Source organism: Mirounga leonina, unplaced genomic scaffold (genome assembly GCF_011800145.1).
Source record: "Mirounga leonina isolate KUSES-001 unplaced genomic scaffold, KU_Mleo_1.0 Mir_93, whole genome shotgun sequence".
Lineage (NCBI taxonomy): Eukaryota > Metazoa > Chordata > Mammalia > Carnivora > Phocidae > Mirounga > Mirounga leonina.
In genome coordinates, this window is record NW_023270854.1 from 17,310,133 (window position 1) to 17,331,786 (window position 21,654).

Here is a 21,654-nt window from a genome sequence, read left to right on the forward strand (position 1 = left end):
GTTCTTTAAATAAAAATTCTGTAGTATTCCGTAGTCAGATTTAAAAGGGGTGGCAGCTGAACTGCTGGGTCCTGCTGGAACCAGGACCAGTGCGTGTGGGGAACGAGCAGGGGAGAGGCCAGGAGGAAACCAGGTAGCACTAACGACAGCTTCTCTCCTTGTAAACAGAGGGCAAAAGGCATTTCCTACAAAGTCAGAGACCTGGGTTCTAGGTAATAGTGGAGAAATTCTCCTGCAAGGGTGAACATAGCCTTGCTCGTGGGGCCCTCCATTTTAGGATCCTCCCCCTTCTCAGTTTCCACCCTGAGTGTCGCAATCAGAGGATGATGTCAAGATGGCTGGGCACCCACCCATTCTAGCACCAACGTAGATTTAACTGTAGATCTCTTAGTTTATTTGTTTCTTCAGATTAGATGAACTGTCTCTTCTCCAGTTTGTGCCACAGAGATTTTAATAGGTACAATTAAGGCACTGAGTGTTGTGACTGAGCATAGACTCTTGACAAAGAATTTTATCCCAGTTACCACCTACCTGTGCTTGGGCAAAGAACTTGATCTCTCAACATCCATTTCCTCACTTGTAAAATGGGGATGATCATTTGGCCCTCAACAAATGATGTTAAGATAACGTATATCAAGCACTTAGCTCGGGGCCTAATCCGTAGAATGTGTAGTCTGTTCTCCTATAAACGCTCACCAACATCATCCCATGAAAACCCCGGGATCTTCAGAAGCTCTCTATTATAAGCGTTATCATAAGTTCTTAGAACAATCAGATATGTAGAAACGTAGGCACTCCCGTTAATTGACCTGTCCAAAATCTGAAAGCCAGAACAGATCGTTAGGATTGCCCACTGTCTGTAGGAAACTCTGGACGTGGTTCAAGCCAAATGTGTTTCCAAAGGGCATATAAAATATTAACCACATGTTTACAGTATGGTCTTGGTCCAGAACTTTGGGTGTGAATTCAGCTGTCCAATCTAAGTTGAATCCTCTAAGCTGACTTTAAATACAGCAGAGGAGACAGTGATTAAATATAAGATGTGGCCCTCGTCCCTTAGACTTCCGGCATCCAGAATTTGCGAAGGTGTTAACTTTTTAAATTAATTTTATTTTAATTATGTTATGTTAGTCACCATACATTACATCATTAGTTTTTGATGTAGTGTTCCATTATTCATTATTTGCGTATAACACCCAGTGCTCCATGCAGTGCGTGCCCTACTTAATACCCATCACCAGACTAACCCATTCCCCTACCCCCCTCCCCTCTAAAACCCTCAGTTTGTTTCTCAGAGTCCATAGTCTCTCATGGTTCGTCCCCCCTCTGATTTTCCCCCCTTCATTTTTCCCTTCCTACTATCTTCTTTTTTTTTTTCTTTAACATATAATGTATAATTTGTTTAAGGGGTACAGGTTTGTGATTCATCAGTCTTACACAATTCACAGCGCTCACCATAGCACATACCCTCCCCAATGTCCATCACTCAGCACCCCCCATCCCTCCCACCCCCCACCACTTCAACAACCATCAGTTTGTTTCCTGAGATTAAGAGTCTCTTATGGTTTGTCTCCCTCTCTGGTTTCATCTTGTTTCATTTTTTCTTCCCTTCCCCTATGATCCTCTTGTCTTGTTTCTCAAATTACTCATATCAGTGAGATCATATGATACTTGTCTTTCTCTGATTGATTTACTTCGCTTAGCATAATACCCTCTAGTTCCATCCACGTCATTGCAAATGGCATGATTTCATCTTTTTGATGGCTGCATAATATTCCATTGTATATATATATACCACTTCTTCTTTATCCATTCATCTGTTGATGGACATCTTGGCTCTTCCCATAGTTTGGCTATTGTGGACATTGCTGCTATAAATATTGGGGTGCACGTACCCCTTCGGATCCCTACATTTGTACCCTTGGGGTAAGTACCCAGTAGTGCAATTGCTGGGTCGTAGGGTAGCTCTATTTTCAACTTTTTTTTTTTTTTTAAAGATTTTATTTATTTGACAGAGAGAGACACAGCGAGAGAGGGAACACAAGCAGGGGGAGTGGGAGAGGGAGAAGCAGGCTTCCCGTGGAGCAGGGAGCCCGATGTAGGGCTCGATCCCAGGACCCTGGAATCATGACCTGAGCTGAAGGCAGATGCTTAACAACTGAGCCACTCAGGCGCCCCTATTTTCAACTTTTTGAGGAACCTCCATACTGTTTTCCAGAGTGGCTGCACCAGCTCGTATTCCCAGAAGGTGTTAACTTTTAAATGGAATGAGAAGTAAGGTCATGAAACCATGGCAGTGTCTAGAAAAATACCCGGTAGGTGCCTCAGTTGTAATTGATGTGTCAGTCATACATAGTGTCTATTTAAACCTTGGCACATATTTATATATGAATATTTGGAAAATTTAAAACATATTTACATATGAAAAGGGTGCCATGAAGGACTCTTAAGAGGGTTTGTGTTTTCAGTGGAAGCCACAGACCTTTACGATGCAGATTACAAGGAATAAGGAACTAACTTTGTAAATCACTTTGTCACTGGACCTGTGCCCAGGGCTCTTGAGATCTGTTGACCTTAGTGCATGAAGGTCACTGATTTGGGGTCTCCATCTACACATAGTGTAGGTCAGCAAGGGCTCTTAGAGGAAGAGAATGGACACAGACTAGATTTCGTGGCATCTCATGATCATTAGGAGAGAATTGGAATCTTATGTTTACTAATATGCTTGGGAAGGTACAATGATACAAAGGAGTCCACATAGTAGTTTCATCTTTCCTGCCCTGACATGCAAGTCATCCCTTCTCTGAGCTCAGACACCACCTCTGGATGAAACCGGCCAGCTCTCATGCTGCTGTCTTTGGTTTTGTAGTCCTCTGCAAAGACAGAGAGTGATCGTAAAGAAAGTGTGGGTGCGCAGAGTCCACCCTGATGCAATATTTCTTCCCCTGTGACAAATCTGAAGAAATTTGGGGGCAAACAGATCTGGTTGAACCCTCACTGTATGACCCTGGAGGAGTCACCTAACCTGTATTAAAGCCTTCAAAAGGAGGATAATACTTTATTTTGGGGAATGTTGTGAGGATTTCATGAAATGAGCCCAGCACACAACTGACTGCTTGGTAGACTTTGGCTGCAAGGAGTAGGTAGGTGTTATCAATTGTCAGTTATTTTGGAAAGAGAAACACGGTAAGTCTCTTGTTTGAGAGCAAAAATTCTTTTCTGAAACGTACACGTGTCTGATTTACCAAGCTGCAGTAATAGGACATCGTTCTGATTGCTGACCTCCCCCCTTTTAAAGTTGTATGGAAAACATTTCCTATGTTTCTATGGCTGTCATTTTAACAGCCACCCTCAAATCATAATTTATAAAACCATTAGCCTGTTGGACTCCCAGGTGGTTTCTGTTCCTGCTTTTTATAGCTAATCATGACAATCAAAAATTTTGTGTGAATCATTATTTTACTTGTTTGTTTATATTGGAAGAGTTTCTAGAAATGAGATCATTGGGTCAAATGTTATAAATATCTTTAATGTTCTTGGGGCTTAAAATGTTGCTATATTGTTTTCATACATAAGGAATGTACCAGTTTCAATGCCAACAGCAGAGCGTGTGTGTGTGTGTATGTGTGTGTGTATTTGAGAGGGAAAGAGAGAATTCATTTATTCAGCTCTATCCCAGCCAGCACGAGATGTAGTAATTGAATATTGTTGTTTTTTTTTTTAAGATTTTTTTTAATTTATTTATTTGAGAGAGAGAATGAGAGAGAGAGCACATGAGAGCGGGGAGGGTCAGAGGGAGAAGCAGACTCCCTGCCGAGCAGGGAGCCCGACGCGGGACTCGATCCAGGGACTCCAGGATCAGACCTGAGCCGAAGGCAGTCGCTTAACCAACTGAGCCACGCAGGCACCCCATAATCGAATATTGTTAACCTAATAGGCATACAATGGTGTCTTGGTTTTCCTCTGTGTGCCTTTCTTTGATTTTTTAGTAAGAGTACTCCTTTCCCTGTGTGTTTATTATCCCAGTTACTTATACATCTGTCCCATATGCTTCCCCTTCCATTTAAACAAGCAGTCCTATTGACTCTGAATGGGGGAATATCAGCTGTCTCTTTGCAGTTTGCAAATTTTAAGGTTTATGTTTAGTTCTGGAAAATTATGCCAATTCGTATGTCTTTCTGTAGTGTAGTCTTTTAATTTTTTTTTTTTTCAGTAGGCTCCATGCCCAGCATGGAGCCCAGTGTGGGCCTTGAACTCACGGCCCTGAGGTTGAGACCTGAGCTGAGATCAAGAGTTGGATGCTCAACTGACTGAGCTACCCAGGTGCCCCTGTGGTGTAGTCTTTAGTTAAATGCGTCCATTTATCAGTAGGTTGGTGACTCTTCAAACATTAAAGTTAATTTAACTCAACAGATTTATTTTTTATTTCACCTTGGAGGTTTTGCTTTCAAGCAGCTATCAATTGTAAAGTCCCTATGTTTTATATTATTTAAGCATGAATATAATTTAAAAACCTAATCACAGAGGCAATAGTAATGGAGTAAAAATAAGGACATTGTCCTTACCAAGTGAGAATGGAGCGTGACTGTACAAACAATACTTTTTTCCCTGGTAACTTTCAGTATTTATTATAAAAATACGTTGTGGATTGAGGCTGAGTCTCTAAAGTAAACACTTGGGGAATTCTGGCTTTATTATCCTCTGGGTACCAGTTCTGGTCTTTGGTTTACTTTTTTCCTTAGTTTTCCAGACGAAAGAATGGCAGCCCCGCCCGGTCTTAATTTTAAACACATTTTTTCTAGTTGCCACCACCCTGATTCAGGCCTGTATTCTTCCTTGCTTCAGTTACGGTTCACACAGGGAGTGTTGTTTCTGAATGTGGCTGCAGAGGTAATAGGACCTGAACTGCTTGGTTTTACAGATGACAAAACCATGACGGGCGATGCTTGGTGGCCAGCGTGACCCCTGGCTGGTCTCCCTGTCTGGCTCTCACCTTCCGGGCCACCCACACCCCCTCCTCTATCAGATTAATCTTCCTGAAGCACCATGCAGATCATGTTCCTCTCCTTGCAGACACCTTTAGTGGTTCCTTCCACTTCTTGGAAGAGAGCCTGGCCAAGCCCTCATGGACCCGGCAGAGGACTCCAACCAGCCCTTCCCCAGCTTCTCTTCTGCACCCCTAAATCTTTCAGGTGGGTGGACGCCTCATGCTTGCCTGCTGCTCAGTCTTCACTCCAGCTATTCCTCGTTCCTGAAAATCTCTCCCCATCCACCCTGAGTGCTCACTCTCCTCTGTGACTCTCCTATTCCCAGCTCAAAACACTGAGGAAATAATTGTTGATTTAAATGCACTCCTATGTGATATAAACTGGGGAGCATTTAAAGTTTCCCCACTCGTTGGTGTAGGATAGATCTGTCTGTAGATCACGAAGTTTGCCTTATTTTTCTTGTCGGTTTCTCCATTTCTTTTGCTTAGGTTTTTCTTGTGACTGATGGTGCTCTAAGTTGGTATGTGGCAGGAGCAAGCAGCGGGTGCTGGTAATAGGGGAGCAGGCTCAGGTGCTTCTGGGACAGAACTTGAATTCCAGTCTGAATCCACATGTGTGAACTCTACCACACAATCTGTGTAGCACAGACTCGGCTGTGTGGTCAGAGGGCTTGGATCCAATCTGACATTACCGAGCTGAATAACTTGGGTCTTCAGCACCTCTGTTTCCTTTTGGTAAAATGGCAACTGTAGTGCCTGGCCACACATTGCAGAATGAGTCCATGACGATTGTAAGAGACAAGAAGTGTGAAAGATACTTAGTGATCTGTAAGGGGGGATGCCTCATCCTTGCTAGAGGATGTTGGTGAGCTCATGACAGGGTTGGGACAATATCACCAAGAAATCCTTTACGTTTCACCAGGAAAATGAGAAAACTGCCCTTCCCTGAGAAGCCAGAGTTCTGAGGTTTCCCTGCACCTTTTCAGCGGTGGCCAGCAGAGTCGTGCAGTACAACATGGTTGACAGCTTCCTTTGTGGCACAGGGCTCCACGGTGGACTTTCAGAGGAGCAGAGGATGAAGCTGTGGACCCAGAGAAGCCCTTTCGATCCCGAGGAAAGGCCTTGGCTCATTGTCCCCACGATGGTGACATCAGTGGTCCCTTAGTTTTATGGGAGTTATCCCAGGCTTCTAGGCTTTTTAGGTTTCAGTTTAAGAGGAAATGAAAACTGTAACGCTGTTTGTCCTGGGGACAGTGGAGTCATGTTTCGATAACTGTATAAAGTTTAAATTTAATCTAGATCTTAGATATGTCTTATTACTATTGCTTCATGAGATTATCTAATTACAACTGTCGTCAAGCTTGTCAGATTTTACTCTGCAGAGTATTGGGCAGATTCCAAGTGGGGTGTGGCAGGTGTCCGGACTCACTGGGATTACAGAGAAGATTTCTGCTGCCTCTGAGATTGGGCTCTTCTTCAGAATAACTTGGAAATAATCTTACCACAGAATCCTTATTATTCGTGATCAATAATATGTGTATGAGTTCTCTGTCGTTACAAATTACTCCAAAACTTAGCAGCGTAAAGCAACACACATTTGTTAGTTCCCAGTTTTTATGGATGAAGAATCCAGCACCACTTGACGGTGTCCTCTGTTCTTGGGTCTTTCACAAGGCTGCAATGAAAGCATCAGCCCAGGCTGGGGTCTCATCTGAAGGCTGGACTGAGGAAGGATGATCCACTTCCAAGTGCATGAGGTTGTTGGCAAAATTTATTTCCTTTCCCTTCACCTGAAAAAAAAATTTTTTTGCAGTTGAATTGAGATATAATTGACATGTTGTATTAATTTAAGGTGTACAACATAATTATTTGATACATGTATATATTGTAAAATGATCACCACTGTAAGCTTAGTTAACATTCATCATCCTTACATACTTACAGCTTTTTCCCTTGTGATAACTTTTAAGATCTACTCTCTGAGTAACTTTCAGATATGCAGTATGCTTTGGTAGCTATAGTCACCATGCTGTACATACCCAAAATTGGTTTCCTTGAGGGTTGTTGGTCTGAAGACCCCAGTTCCTTGTTGGCTATTGGCTGGACGGCCCCTGAGTTTCTTGCCATGTGAGCCCCTCCATTGGACAGCTGCTTCATTAAAGCCAGGAAGGGGAGAGAGCTGGGTGGCTGTAAGGAAGCCATAGCCTCCTGTAACCTAATCACGGATAAAACATCCCATTGCCTGTGTCATATTAGGTTGGTTAAAAGCAAAGTCTTATGTCCAGCCCACTCGCATGGGGAGGGGCTTACACAAGGGCGGGAATAGCAGGTGGTAACATCATTGGGGGCAACCTGGATGCTGCCTGCCAGACTTGTAGTTTATTATATTTAGCACAGAACATATAATATAAACACACATAGTATAGGACACATAGAAACCTAATGCACACATTTATTATATCATGTTACTTTGCCTTATCTTTAATAATAATAATAATAGGCAAAGGAAATGAGGAAAAACACATGTTAGAAACACACTTTCCTGTTGAGGGCTTTCAGAGCCATAAAAACAGATGTTGTAGAATGAACAAAAATGAATTTTGTGAATCTTCCTTTCTAAGCTGGACATGAATCAAGTCCTACAACAAAGCTGTTATTGACTAGGGACTCTTGGCCTTCTCCAGCCTCTTAGTTCCCTTTGTGTATGCACACAGATCCTACCCTGGCCATGATAAAACTCAGCTTTTTGTCCCTGCTTTTCCTTCACTGAAATCTAGAAACTTTATGATAGCAGCAGAAGTTTGTGCTTTCATTATTACTGATTTCAGGCTTTTATCGCAAAGGCAGAAAGATAATTCTTTTTGCCTGGGTTCCCTTTTTCTCTCTCCTTCAGTGCCTCCCCTACAAAGGAAGAAGGATATCATTCATTCATTCACTTCGCAGGTAGTTGGTAGCCAAGTATATAAAGGTGACAGATGATGGGTGTTAGGGTTCGTGTTTGGAAACCATCCTTCACCCCTTTTGTCTTGGGGGTGGTTTATGACCAAGAGGGCTTAACTATGGAAGGCAGGATGGAAAATGAAGCACCACTTTATTAAGAGCTGGAAAAGACCCAAATCAAGCTCTGGTACAAATGATGCCTCTTGCTTCCTACTCCTCCCCACCCCCTCTACCCGGAACTCTTTTTTAAGACAGGCCTGCAGAAAAGTCTGGAGTCTGCTAACCAGACAGCTGTCTGGTCAGGGACAGAACAGGGAGAGAGGAGGACTGTTGCCGGGAGGCAGAGCCCATCCTGGGGTGGTGCTCTCATGGAGATGGTAAGGTAGGAAACAACCCACACACTATTCTGAACTTTAAATTCAGGTAAGGGAGTAACAGGATCTCCCTAGGGCTACAGGCTCTGAGCTGTATGGGTATCAAGGCCCTTTCCTTGGGCAGGAGCAGGTGGAGGGGGGAAGGAGCTGAGAAGTTGTCCACTTGGTGGGTATAGTCTGGGTATAGACACAGAAGTCTGTGTTTTGCAAATTCCTGTCTCTTAAGGACTCTGAAAAGAACCCAATGGAAACTAGCACATCGTACCTTATATCTACTCTCTGTGGGCTGTCACTAGGGGCTTTTACAACTATGAGGTATCTAAACAAATCCTCACAGTATTTGAAGGGTCACTAGCCCCCTACCCCTTTCTCTTTCTTTTAACAGATGGGAGAAATAAGCTTCCAAAATGTTAAGTAACCCACCCAAGTTACAAATTTGTGAATAGTAGAGCTGGGATTTGAATCCAGGCCCATATTCTTTCAAATAAACCATGCTGCTTCTCAGCTTAAGCAGGAGCTGGGTAAGAATATTTTCTGAAGATCATGTGACCAGAAAAGTCCTTGAATGCTAAGTCCTTGATGAATCAAAAAGAAATCTGATACATCCTTTGCCTACTTGCTCTAACATCTAGTCACATTGACTTTGGATGCCATGATTATGAGCTCCTGGGTGAATGAGGAAGTACCACCCTATGGGGGGTGGTGGCTTTGTTAGCAGCTGCATGCTCACCATTCCTCACGTGCTGAGGGAGATGATCGTGTGTTGTCCCCCAGGTGTGGGCAAGTGTGTGTCCTCTTCAGTTTCACAGCTTGCGGCAACTGAGACGCTACCATTCCCAACCAATACAGCAACTGTATTGGTGACATTTTTCCCACTACCACACCTGGTCATTTATTCCATATTCCCAAAGCATGCCTGATTGACCTAGGTCAATCCTGATTTTCTCTGGTTGTGGGCCTTTGATATTGACCACATATTGCTACCATCTCTAACTATTGTCTTTTGTTTTAGTCCAGGGGTCAATAGACTTTTTCTGCAAAGAGCCAGATAGTAAATATTTTAGACTCTGAGGCCATATGGTATCCATCGTAACCATTCAGCTCTGCTCCAGTGTAAAAGCAGCCTAGGTAGTACATAAAGGAATGAACAAGGATGGGTTCTAATAAAACTTGATTTACAAAAACAGGTGGTCAGCTGAGCCTGGCCTGGAGGCTGTCATTTGCCAACTCCCGTGTGGACTATAAGCCCCCTGAGGACAGAGGCAGAAGTGCCTCCTCTGTGGTAGACCCTTGCCAGGTGCTGGGGTGATAGTGATAAACAAGAAAGATCAGGACTCACCTTCGATGCCTTCAGTACCTTACCACAGGCTGGTTTAATTTTGCATATGTAGTAAAATCTTAGGCACTAAGTTTTGGATGGCCTTGAATAATGAGACTCCTAAAGAATCTTCAATGTGTACAACTTCTTATCATTGCTGTCAAGCTTTCTTCCTTCATCCACTGACTACTTGAAGTCTTTTACTGTGTGGTAGGTAGGAACTCTGGAGAGATGGCAAAGATATCTTTGAGCGTACTCTCTTGAAAGTTCATTTGTTCTTTCCCCAGATCTTTGTGTGGCAAGTAGACAGTAGGCACTGAGTATTCACAGATGGGACTCTGTTCTTGTATGGCTCGGGGTGGAGTGGGAGAGGCAGATGACAGATAAGTAAAAGTGAACGTACATTTAAAAATTGTGGTAAGTGCCAGGAAGAAGAGAGAGGTAAGTGTTGGGGAGGTTAGTGGTAGCAGGAAGAAGAGGGCAGATACCTGTTCAACACCATCCGTGGAAGTGGATATTGAAGTTGAGATCTAAAGAATGAGAAATAGTAGCCATGCAGAGAACTGGGAGAGGAGCATTTCAGGCAGTAGGAAGAGCATGTCCAAAGGGCCTGAGGCAGGAAAGGCTTCACTGGCTTAAGCGGAAAGCAAGGCCATGGGGCTGAGGATTAGTGAGCAAGAAGGAAGTAGTAGAACTGTGCAGAACTCTCAGACTTGGGGGAAAGTGTGGATTTAGTTTAGAGTGGGAGGCCACAGTCTGCTTGGACTGCCATAGCAAAATACCACAGGCTGGGTGGCTTAAACCACAGACATTTATTTTCTCGCATTTCCAAAAGCTGGAAGTCCAAGATTGAGGTGCCAGCCGGGTTGGTTTCCTGGTGAAGCCTGTCTTCTTGGCTTGTAGATGGCCGCCATCTTGCTGTGGCCTTTCCTCTGTGCATGCATGGAAAGAGAGCTCTCTGGTGTCTCTTTCTCGTCTTATAAGGACACCAGACCTGTCAGAATAGGGTCCTGCCCTTACAAAATTACTTAGCCTTAATCACCTCCTTAAAGGCCCTATCTCCACACACAGTCACACTGGGGGTCGGGGCTTCAACCTGTGATGTTTTTTTTAAGGGGGCACCACTCTGTCCAGAACACCTAGGAAGGGTCTAAGCGAGAGAGTGGCATGACTCTGGGGGCTGCGTGGAAGCTGATCGCGGGAAGTCCAGTTAGCGTCCACCTGTAGCATTGCAGGAGAGAGATGATGGTGGTCTGAAGTAGGGTAGCGGCCACGGGGGGCGGGGAGACGAGGGGATGGATTGGAGGTGTGTGTTTCGGCAGGAATGATCGGCCTTGCTGTGTCTCGTGGCTCTCATGGCCAGTTTACTCACCTGTACCCCTAAATAACCTGGCTGTCTCCAGGGGGTCTGTTTCTGGTGCCCGGTGTGGTGGTCTGCACCGAGCAGGTGCTTAATGAAGGTTGAGGAAGCGCACACATGGCCACAATGTGCTACAGGGGTGGTGAGAGACGGGACAGCACTTCCAAATCCATAGTCCACATAGTACCTGCCCCACAGGTGTCATGGTTTCGACCCAGAAAACTGCTTATGTCACTCGGGCCTTCAAAGAAAGGATTTCGTCCTAATTTTTCTTTGGTAGTGCTAACTAAGATGACGAACTAAATGATTCCCATATGCCTGCATTACACACACACACACTCTCTCTCTCTCTCTTTCTCTTTCTTTCTCTCTCTCTGCAGAGAACTTCCGCTCAGCTCAGAGCTCCGCTTTTCCAAGCGGCCCACACAGTCTGGCCCAGGGTGGATGTTCCTGTGCTGAGGGCTGGTTATGCAATGCCTTGCTTAGTCTGGATCACATCCTCGTGGTTGTCAAAGCCATTCCTCTCTGTCTGCTCCTCCCTCAGCCTCGAAGGACTGGATCCATTCTTAATGTGGGAAATGAGCGTGGAGACACTTGGCAATAATCATGATGAGGAAATGATCTCTTACTGATCACTTAATGCTCCTGACGTGGACACCCAAAAATGGTTCAAGTAGCTCATTTTATGTTATGTACTATAATGAAAAAATGTTTCTGTGTGGTGCTTTCAGACTTGTTATTGTTGTATATGTCCCTATGACAGAGAGATTAGGTCCTAAATCCTGCCACTTAGCAGCTGAGCCTCAGTGCCCTTATCTGTAAGATGGGAGAATATTATCTATCTCACAGGGTGGTCCTGCTTGACACATAGCAGGTGCTCATTAAATGGTAACAGCTTTCATTACTTTTGTTCTGAAAGATTGCTGGTACAAGTTTTGCTTTAAAGGGTTTGGGAATTTTTTTTTTTTTTAAGATTTTATCTATTTATTTGAGAGAGAGAATGAGAGAGAGAGAGCACATGAGAGGGGGGAGGGTCAGAGGGAGAAGCAGACTCCCCGCTGAGCGGGACTCGATCCCAGGTCTCCAGGATCATGACCTGAGACGAAGGCAGTCGCTTAACCAACTGAGCCACCCAGGCGCCCAAGTGTTTGGGAATTTTAAAGAGAGTGCATTAAATTTAAATATCAGCTAAAGCATGGGTGGCATGATATTACAAAACCACAAATAACGCCAATGAAACATGTATAAAACCCAAAGAAATAGTTATTTACTAGCCCACAGAAAATTGGGAAAGCAGGAAAATGTTCTACTCTGCAATTAAAGGGTTTTAAAACAGAATATGCGTATGCTTAAGTGTAGTCATATACTAGCCTAGTATTTTACCTCCTGGTGAGGGGCAGGTACATTTTAGAAGAGATTTTGGGAGATGGAAAAGCCTAAAAGGGATAAATCCCCACACCGTTCCATTTGTTGTTATAAATGACATTTTTCTTAATTATGGGGAAATCATCAGTAACAATGACTTCATATTTGCATACTTTCTGCACTGTAAGGACTGTATTGAGTATTTACTGGAGGCTAAATACTGAATCGAGCACTCTGCATGCATCATTTAAGTAAATGATGCATGCCAATTGTTTGACATTTTGGAAAATGAATAAATGTCTGAATAACCAGGACTATTTTATACATACGGATTGTTAACCCACCTTTTAACTCAACATGTTTGGACTTTTGCAATGTCATTAAAAACTCTTCTGATTGACGCGCCTCGGTGGCGCAGTTGGTTAAGCTGGTTTCTGCTCGGGTCATGTTCTCAGGGTTGTGGGATGGAGCCTTGTGTTGGCTTCCGCAATCAGCGCAGAGTGTGCTTGAGATTCTCTTTCCCTCTCCCTCTGCCTCTCCTGCTCCCACGCAATCTCTCTCTCTCTAATAAACAAATAAATATTATTTATTTTTTAATTTTTTTTAAAGATTTTATTTATTTATTTGAGAGAGAGAGACAGAGAGAGAAAGCATGAGAGGGGGGAGGGTCGGGAGGGTCAGAGGGAGAAGCAGACTCCCCGCCGAGCAGGGAGCCCGATGCGGGACTCGATCCAGGGACTCCAGGATCATGACCTGAGCCGAAAGCAGTCGCTTAACCAACTGAGCCACCCAGGTGCCCCAAATAAATATTTTTAAAAAGTCTTCTGATCATGTTCTAAATTGTGCACTGTCCCATAGTAGGAGGCTATCACAATTTATCTACACAGTTACCAATCACTGGATACCCAGGTTGCTTCTGGGATTTACTGTTTTAAATGATGCTGGAAAAACCCTCATAATAAATATTTAAACATTTCCTACATGTTCAGCTATGGCTATAATAACTTAGATGTCTAAGATGCTAGATTTGATACAAAGCATGCAATCAGCCAAGTGGTTCCACTCAAGGCAACTAAGACTTGACTAAAACATATAAGAAACTGTAACATAAAAGTAGAAGATAGAAAGTCTCTTCTAGGAAAGCAATTGTTTTTGCTGCAAAAATTTTTTTTAAAGTAAGCTAGACACCCAACCTTGAACTCATGACCCCGAGATCAAGAGTTGCATGCTCTACTGATTCAACCAGCCAGATGCCCCTTTGCTGGAAAATTACTGTGCAGGTTATTCAAGGAGTTTTGGTTTTCTTCTCTAGAGTAGGAATGACAATAAAACCTTCAGCAGGGTGGTGTGGGAAGTTTCGAGAAGCCAGTGCCTCTAAAGCATTTCGTGCGGGGCCTGGGGTGCAGTTACCACTAAGTAAATGTGAGCTGCTATTATTAACAATGTCAAGTACAGGGCAGTGTGATGCTTTTGTAAATAATGCCAGGCTCTGTGTCTGTCTTCATGCAGCCCGTGGCCTTTGTGTAAATATTTTCCTGCTATAACTGAGGTTGTGCTCGTCCCTTCTGCAGTCACTTTAAACAGGGGTGTGCACACAAACACAAAGTCAGGGTGTGGGTGGGGGTAGTTCGGAAGGGAGGTGAGGGAGTGCTCCCAGGAAGTTCTTAGTAAAGTGTGAGGGCCTAAGCTTGTCTTTAAAATGTATCACAAAGTAAAGTCTCAGAATATCAGCGTTAGCAGAAACCGGGTATCCTAGGGCAGGGTTTCCCAAACGTTGCCAGCAACCCGCAGTGAGAGATGCAATTGCATTAAGATCCACAATGCAAATAAATGTGTCTATGTGTTGGTTTTGTCAGGGGGTCTCAGCAAACAGTACTAACTCTCGCGACACCTGCTGTACTCTGATATTTTACCGGCTGTTTCATTTTATTGTAAGGTTGGTTATGGATTCACTTTATTTTGCTGGGTAGAGACCCCAATTTGAAATACTACCTTAAAGTTTATGTATGCTCTAAGAAAAAGAGTTTGTAGCTACATTTTTGCTGTTATTAATTCTCACCAAAACATTTAATCACTAATGAATGGTTTTGTTCTTTTTTTTTAAGATTATTTATTTATTTATTTATTTGACACAGAGAGAGAGAGAGACAGGAGAGAGGGAACACAGGCAGGGGGAGTGGGAGAGGGAGATGCAGGCCTCCCGCGGAGCAGGGAGCCCCAATGTGGGGCTCGATCCCAGGACCCCGGGATCATGACCTGAGCCGAAGGCAGACGCTTAACGACTGAGCCACTCAGGCGCCCCTGAATGGTTTTGTTCTTAGTTGCACGATAATTTGAACTTGTGGGTCGCTCTTCAGACATCCTTGTTTGTGAGTGAGATAGTGTTCTGTTAAAAGGGCACTGTAACAGGATGCAGGCAGAATTCAGCCAAACACTGGGCACGGGTCATAAGTCACACTGTTTTGTTTTTTTTTTTTTTTTCTTTTAAACCAGGTGGTTCCAGTTTGCCACCAGCATGAATTCAGAAAGAGACTCAGAAACGACCTTTGAGGAGGATTCTCAGCCTAATGACGAAGTGGTTCCCTATAGTGATGATGAAACCGAAGATGAGCTTGACGACCAGGGGCCTGCGGTCGAACCAGAACAGAACCGAGTCAACAGAGAAGCTGAGGAAACCCGGGAGACCCTCCGAAAAGGTAACCTCCCTGGGACTGGACGCTGGGTCCTGTCCGTGTCAGCCCCCACGGGGCAGCAGCGACAGGTGCAAAGGCCGGCCGGCCCATGGTAGGTGGTCCAGGAGGTCTCTCCCCTCTCTGAGGATATAGCTGGGAGAACGGTTGCTGGGCTCGGACAAGCACATGTTGTCCTCAGCATGCAGGGCTGCTCGACCTACCTGACCAGGTCTGCCTGGGATATGGCAAGCGTTGGTTAGTGTCGACTTTTAGAAGGGAGTTGCATATGGAAGAATTTGCTTGTTCCTGCACCCAGGAAGCTTGGCGCTCCTTTTGCTCAGTCATTTGTGACCGTGAGATGGTATGGGCTCTGTTTGCTATGAGGGGCCTGTCATACATGCAGCAGACAGCAGAATCGGGGCAGCTCCGAGGCTCCCTGACCAGGGGCCAGGGCCGGACAGTAACTTAGGCTCTGCGTGCCACGCGCTCTCTGTCACACCTACTCAACTCTCCTAGGAGTTCTTAAAAATAGCCCTAGATTGTCCGTCACTTAGGCCGACAGAGTGTAGCTTACTCCCCTGCAGCTTTTCTATTTCATTTTCCGCTGCTTCTCCCACCCTGGTAAGCAAATGTGATCTTTTCTTGTAGCCAATCCTTTCCTTCTTGGGCCCCAGATTTGTTCCAGATTTCAGATGGAAAATATTTCTTCCATGGTCCCTCGAATTCCAGCTAAATGGCTTCTGTTTTCTCATTTACAGAAGTTTCTGCTAAGTTACGGTTTCTGACTCTGGGGATGTTGTCTCCACAGCCTCGGTCATAATAACCTCTGATTCTATCTGGCTTCCCCAAAGTCTCCATCACTAACCCATCTGTCCTCCAAGTCCCCCCGAAGCCCGCTTCCCTTGTGTTGCTCCCTGCTCCCTTCATCTTTCCTGCCGGCTTCTGCTCCCTGGTCCATGTGGGGTTTTCAAACCGTTTTCACCTGTAGGAAGAGCAACAGGGCATGAGATGCCACCGGTGGGATGATCCATCCTGCTCTGGCCAGAGGCTGCCTCTCTCCCCGCCGCCGTGTGGGGAGGTTCTCCATGGGGGAGAGCACGTGTCCAAATGGGCATCCACCCACAATGGGCTCCGAAGCCTGGTAGGCCATGGACCCATTGTGGACTGTTTGCCATCCTTGGTTTTCCATAGCAAACATTTAGAATGATCAGAACTTGCTGTGGATTTCTGGCTGCAATTCCAAGCTATTGAGAGTTAAGCTTAAGTGCTTTCTGCCTTGAAGCAGAAGGTACTAAAATGATGTAAACTTAAGCTAAGTGAAAATGGAAACACTGCTAATCCAGACAGGAATGTGGCCTCTGTCATAACAGGTCCAGGCTGGATGGTGTTCGAGGGGGGGATCAAGCCGAAGTAGCCTGACGAGTTAGCAAAGGAGTTCTAGGCGACTGCCCCAGTCCTGAATACCATGTTTCTTCCTCATTCCTTCCCCCACTGAGCCTCCCCGTTTCCTAGCACAATCTCCGATTTGCTATCATATGTGGCTATCTGATGAGTTGGCAGAGAACCGGCTCAGTGAGGTTCAGGGTGAACTTTGCTGTTGGTGCTTGGTGCCATGCTATCAGATGTGTGGTCCAGGACGCAACAAAGGACCGGGGCTGGGTGCATGCAGAAATGTCAGGGAAGTGTGTAGTGGGTGGAAACTCTCACCTCTGGTTTTTTTCCGACTCCGCCTTCACGTCCTGGTGCTCAGGGCCATTTCCTGATCATTCCGTTTGCAAGTCATCTTCCTTACAGATTTCTACTGTTGGAATACAGACCTCAAGGGAGCCCAGACTTGATCTTGGCTCTTCATAGTCTTTTCCAAAGGTGGCTTATATTTTTAGGGGAATCTGGTGGTTCTCATTTCTTTCTTTCTTTTTTTTTTAAAGATTATTTATTTATTTATTTGAGAGCAAGAGCATGAGGAGGGGGAGGGGTAGAGGGAGAGGGAGAAGGAGAAGCAGACTCCCCACTGAGCAGGGACCCTGACACGGGGCTCGATCCCAGGACCCCAGGATCATGACCTGAGCTGAAGGCAGATGCTTAACGACTAAGCCACCCAGACACCACCCCCCCCCACCTTTTTCTTTTTTTTCAAGATTTTATTTTTAAGTAATCTCTACACCTACACCCAGTGTGAGGCTCAAACACACAATCCCAAGATGAAGAGTCGCATGCTCTACCGACTGAGCCAGCCAGGTGCCCCTGGTGGTTCTCATTTCTTAAAATTCCTGTCAAATGACCTTGCTTGTGACTTTTAGAAATACTATTATCCTAACACCTCTACCTGCCCTTCCAAACACACAGAGGACATTCAGTAAGTGCTAGAACCTCTCTCCCTACATTCCCATTTCTGCCCTGCACGCCCCACAACAGATTGGCTTCCTCTCCTCCTCCCTCTGTCCCTCCCTTTTTCCTCCTCTCCCCTCCTCCTCCCTTCTTAATTTTTTTTTTTTTCATATTCTCACTTGGTCATTTTCCCAATTAAGGTTGTGTCATTCTGACTTTTTTCAATTTAACCATCCTCTGTCTGTCATGACATTTTATATGAAGGACAGTTTTCTTCAAAGAAATCAGTTCTGGGACGCCTGGGTGGCTCAGTCGGTTAAGCATCTGCCTTCGGCTCAGATCAGGATCCCAGCGTCCTGGGATGGAGCCCTGCATCCGGCTCTCTGCTCAGCGGGAAGCCTGCTTCTCCCTCTCCCTCTGCCTGCTCCCCTGCTTGTGCTCTCTCTGTGTCTGTCTCTGTCAAATAAATAAAAAATAAGATCTTAAAAAAAAAAAAAGAAGTTCTTTAGAAACCAGAGCATGAGTCACTCTGTGAAGTCCTGTGGGGCCAAGGAACGCCGGAGGCCAGTGCCCATCACAGCAGAGCCATGCCTAAAAGTGCATGAACCACATTCAGTCCTTTAACAGTATTGTCTGAGTGCAGAAAGTTGGTTTTTCATTTATTTTTTAAAAAAGATTTTTACTCATTTATTTGAGAGAGAGCGAGAGAGAGAGCGCCTGAGTGGGGTGAGGGGCAAGCAGCTCCCCACTGAGCTGGGAGCCTGATGCAGGGCTCAATCCCGGGACCCCGGGACCATGACCTGAGCTGAAGGCAGACGCTTAACTGACTGAGCCACCCAGGTGCCCCAGAAAGTTGGTTTCTTAAAGATGCCCTAGCCCAACTGAGTTCAGCAAGTGTTTTGAGAGGCCCATTTTGAGTGCATTTCCGTTGAAGGACCTTGGTTATGTGCTGTGAGCCTCCAGAACAAGGGTAAACATGCTGTTAGAATGTGCCACAGAGGAGGGGTAAACCCACAGATTTTACTGGACTAATTTTACCCTTAGTTTACTTTGAGCAAGGTTGGGCAAAAACAAATGGCAGTGTTTCCCATGCTATGGTATGGACCCTTGTTTCCTGATGAGACACGAGAACAGCATTTCCCAGGGTGCGATCTGGGAAACACGACGTTTGCCAGATGCCTTAGGACACAAAGAGATCTGTGGCCCCCGAGACCAGAAACTCAGAATTCTTGAACCTCTTTTTGGAGCTTAAGGTTGTCCATTAGCTTAAAAGGATCCAAGAAGTTGAGGCATTAAAGAAGTCAGTTTAATTTTATTCAGCCACAGGTTCCTAAAATTCCTTGACTCTAGAATGCTGTGGGGTTTTTAAATTCTTTTTTTTTTTCCCCATCCCAGCATCTTGGTGTCCCCTAGGTCAACTCCTTGGGTAATTCTGGGCCAGTCAGGAACCAGCTTCCAGATGAAGTCCTTGGGAAAGCATAAGGGCTCGGGAGAGGCTCCTGGATTAATGCAAACTGGCTCTTTCTTCCGAGCATGGGGATGAAGGTGAAAGTTGTCTCGGACTGTCTCCTGCCTCCTTGGCCCACTGCCTCATTGATCACCTCTCCCATCTGCCCGCTCTGCTGGCTTACGTGTATACTCACAGCTTCCCTGTCCTGCAGCACGTTCTTACTGGAATCCTGCCTTCTGCCTTGGGCTGGCGGCCTGTCTCCTGTTCTCATGGCCAAGCTTCTGGAAACCCCTTTCTCTAGCACCACATCCTCCCGTTCCCCTGGGTTCTTCCCCTCTATGGGCTACCCCACTAGGAACCCCAGTGCCAAGGCCAGTGAGCTTTTCGTCAGCTATCATATTCCAACCTTTGTGATATCCAACCTTTATCACCTTGGTGACAGCCTCTCCTTTGGGAGTGCTGAGCTCCTTGGAAGGTGGTAACATCCTCTTGTCCCAGAACTCTTCCTGTTTCTCCTTCCTTCTGGAGAATGTTCACATCCCCCTTCGTACTCCATTCTCTCTCTATAGGCCTTCCTTTGGCAAGCTGATTCCCTTTAACCTGCTCACTACCATACCTGTGCATCACTCTGAGAGGCAAGGTGCGTGGTGGGGAAGAGGGAGGACGCTGGGTGCAGACTGTGGGCTTCAGCCCTGGCTTCACCACTTTCTAGCTGTGTGACCTTGCGGAAAGGACTTCCCCTCTCTGTGCCTCAGCGTGCCCATCTGTGAAATGGGCACAATGTCAGTACCTACTTCATTGGGTAGTTGTACAGATTAAATCAGAAAATCAATGTAGGGGCGCTTGGGTGGCTCAGTCAGTTAAGTGTCTGCCTTCAGCTCAGGTCATGATCCCAGGGTCCCGGGATCGAGTCCTGCATCGGGCTCCCTGCTCTGCGGGAGGCCTGCTTCTCCCTCTCCTACTACCCCTGCTTGTGTTCCCTCTCTCGCTATGTCTCTCTCTGTCAAATAAATAAGTAAAATCTTTAAAAAAAAAAAAAAGAAAATCAATGTAAAGGATTTAGGATGGTTTCAGGCACACGGGAAGTGCTCAATAAATGGTAGCTGTTATCCCCACCACCGCTCTGGCCAGTTCCTCCCTTAATGTCTTTCATATCAAACTGAAAGTGTCTACCCTTCCCCATCATCTCCTCTCTTCTTTCCATCATCAGACCTTCTTCTCGACCCCTCTACTTCCTTTTGGGGTACTCAGGTTCTCCCAGACCCCCTCCCTCAGGCTGCAGCTGTGGACTCATTCTTTTAAATAGTTCCTTCTGTCCCCAAATCCAAGTACGGTGAATGGTTGCAGAGGTGGATGGGATGAAGACCAGTTCGTTTCCCAGCAATGAGTTTGCCCACACTTTGAGTAAATTTGGGGTGATTTAGGGTCACCCCTGCCTCTGCCATCCTACAAGCCTTTCCCATGAACACAGCCTTCTCCAGCCTTTTTGTTTGCAGACCTGTGGTCACTCATGCCGCTCCCACCCCCCTGCTTTCCTAGGCCCCAGTGGTTTCTCAGGTGAAGCCTTTCACCTGGTGTTCAGCGTACCCGCAGGAGGTCAAGGCATAAGTCTCTCCAAACAGAGAGCAGATCTGTGGAAAAGTTCACCCATGCCCACGTGAAACCGCAGGGACAAAGTGAAAGCTTGTAGGAAGAGCCCCACTTCTGCAGTGACTTGGTCTTGTAATGGGTTGACCTGTGTTTCCACTCCGAGGGCTGGGACAGAGGAGCCTGGCCTGCTTCCTTGTGTAAAAGGCATGCTTGAGCTGCCAAGTGAGAGATGGGGGGCAGCTCACTAGGAGAGGGGAATGGGAGGCAGGAGGGTCCTCTCGGGGCACCAGGCTCTGTGCCTGGGGGTGTTGTAGAGGCTCAGTGGGCATCTGTGGTTGAGTGCATCAGAGAGCTTCAACACAGGTGTGAATAGGGAATCAGGTGCGCTCCTCAGCGGCCTTTCCTGGTCAAGGAAAGATTCCTGGAGGCGAGGACACCTGAGCTGAGTCCTCGGTATGTGTGAGAGGGAAATCAGCCCCACTGGTGTCAGGAGCAGGGTGTTCTAAGCAGAGGCAGCAGGAAGGGAGGCTCCGAGGAGCTGAGCATTCAGGGAAGTGGGAGTCATTTTTGGAACCTAGATGATGAGCTGGGTCAACAGCCATGCCCAAGATTGGACCTTCTCCTGAAGGTCCCAGTTTCAGACAGCGTTTTAGGCTGAAAATAACATGGCTAGATGTGCAGTGGCCTCCTCCCCGCATGGCTGTTCCTGTAGCCACGCTTGCTCCTCCCAGTCCAATCGTCATCCGGGTGGGGGTGGGGGAATGACTTCCCTGCACTTGGGATCGGACTCCAGCTCCTTCCCTTGGCTGCTCGGGCCCATGTGATCTGGCCCTGTTGTCCTCTCCCAGCTGCCTGCCTTACTCACTCACCCCGTCCTACCCTCGGTTCCTAATTCATGCACGCCTCCCCAGCCCATGACTTTCCATCCACTCTTCCCAAAGCAGCCCCTTCCCTGTGCCTGGCTCCTTCTCACCCTTCAGCTCTCATTGGAATTGTCACTTCTGTAGAGAAGTCTTCTGTGAGCCCCAGCCCTAGCCTGGAGCAGACCCCCCGTTGTAGGAGCCCCTTGCACTTTCCTTCATACCCCCGAGGGCACTTAAGATTATGTCCTTGAATGACTGTGTGACTCTATCCCACTAGACTGTTGTCTTCATGAGAATTTGAGGCCATGCTTATCCCACGCAAAGCCCAGAAAAGGCACTCAATGAATATGTCGAGGACATGGATTTATTTAGAAATCCCATGTTGGCAACAGCAGGGAGAAGAGAGT

General features: G+C 46.0%; 1 protein-coding gene across 2 annotated transcripts in view; it reads left to right on the plus strand.

Annotated features, from left to right (window-relative positions):
* Nucleotides 1-21,654, plus strand: part of ATP8B1 (ATPase phospholipid transporting 8B1) — a 133,599-nt gene that overhangs the window by 44,952 nt on the left and 66,993 nt on the right. For both annotated transcript variants that reach the window (XM_034995986.1, XM_034995985.1), the window contains exon 2: nucleotides 14,838-15,040. In XM_034995986.1, coding sequence (XP_034851877.1) covers nucleotides 14,838-15,040 — 203 coding nt within the window. The remainder of the gene's footprint in view (nucleotides 1-14,837; nucleotides 15,041-21,654) is intronic.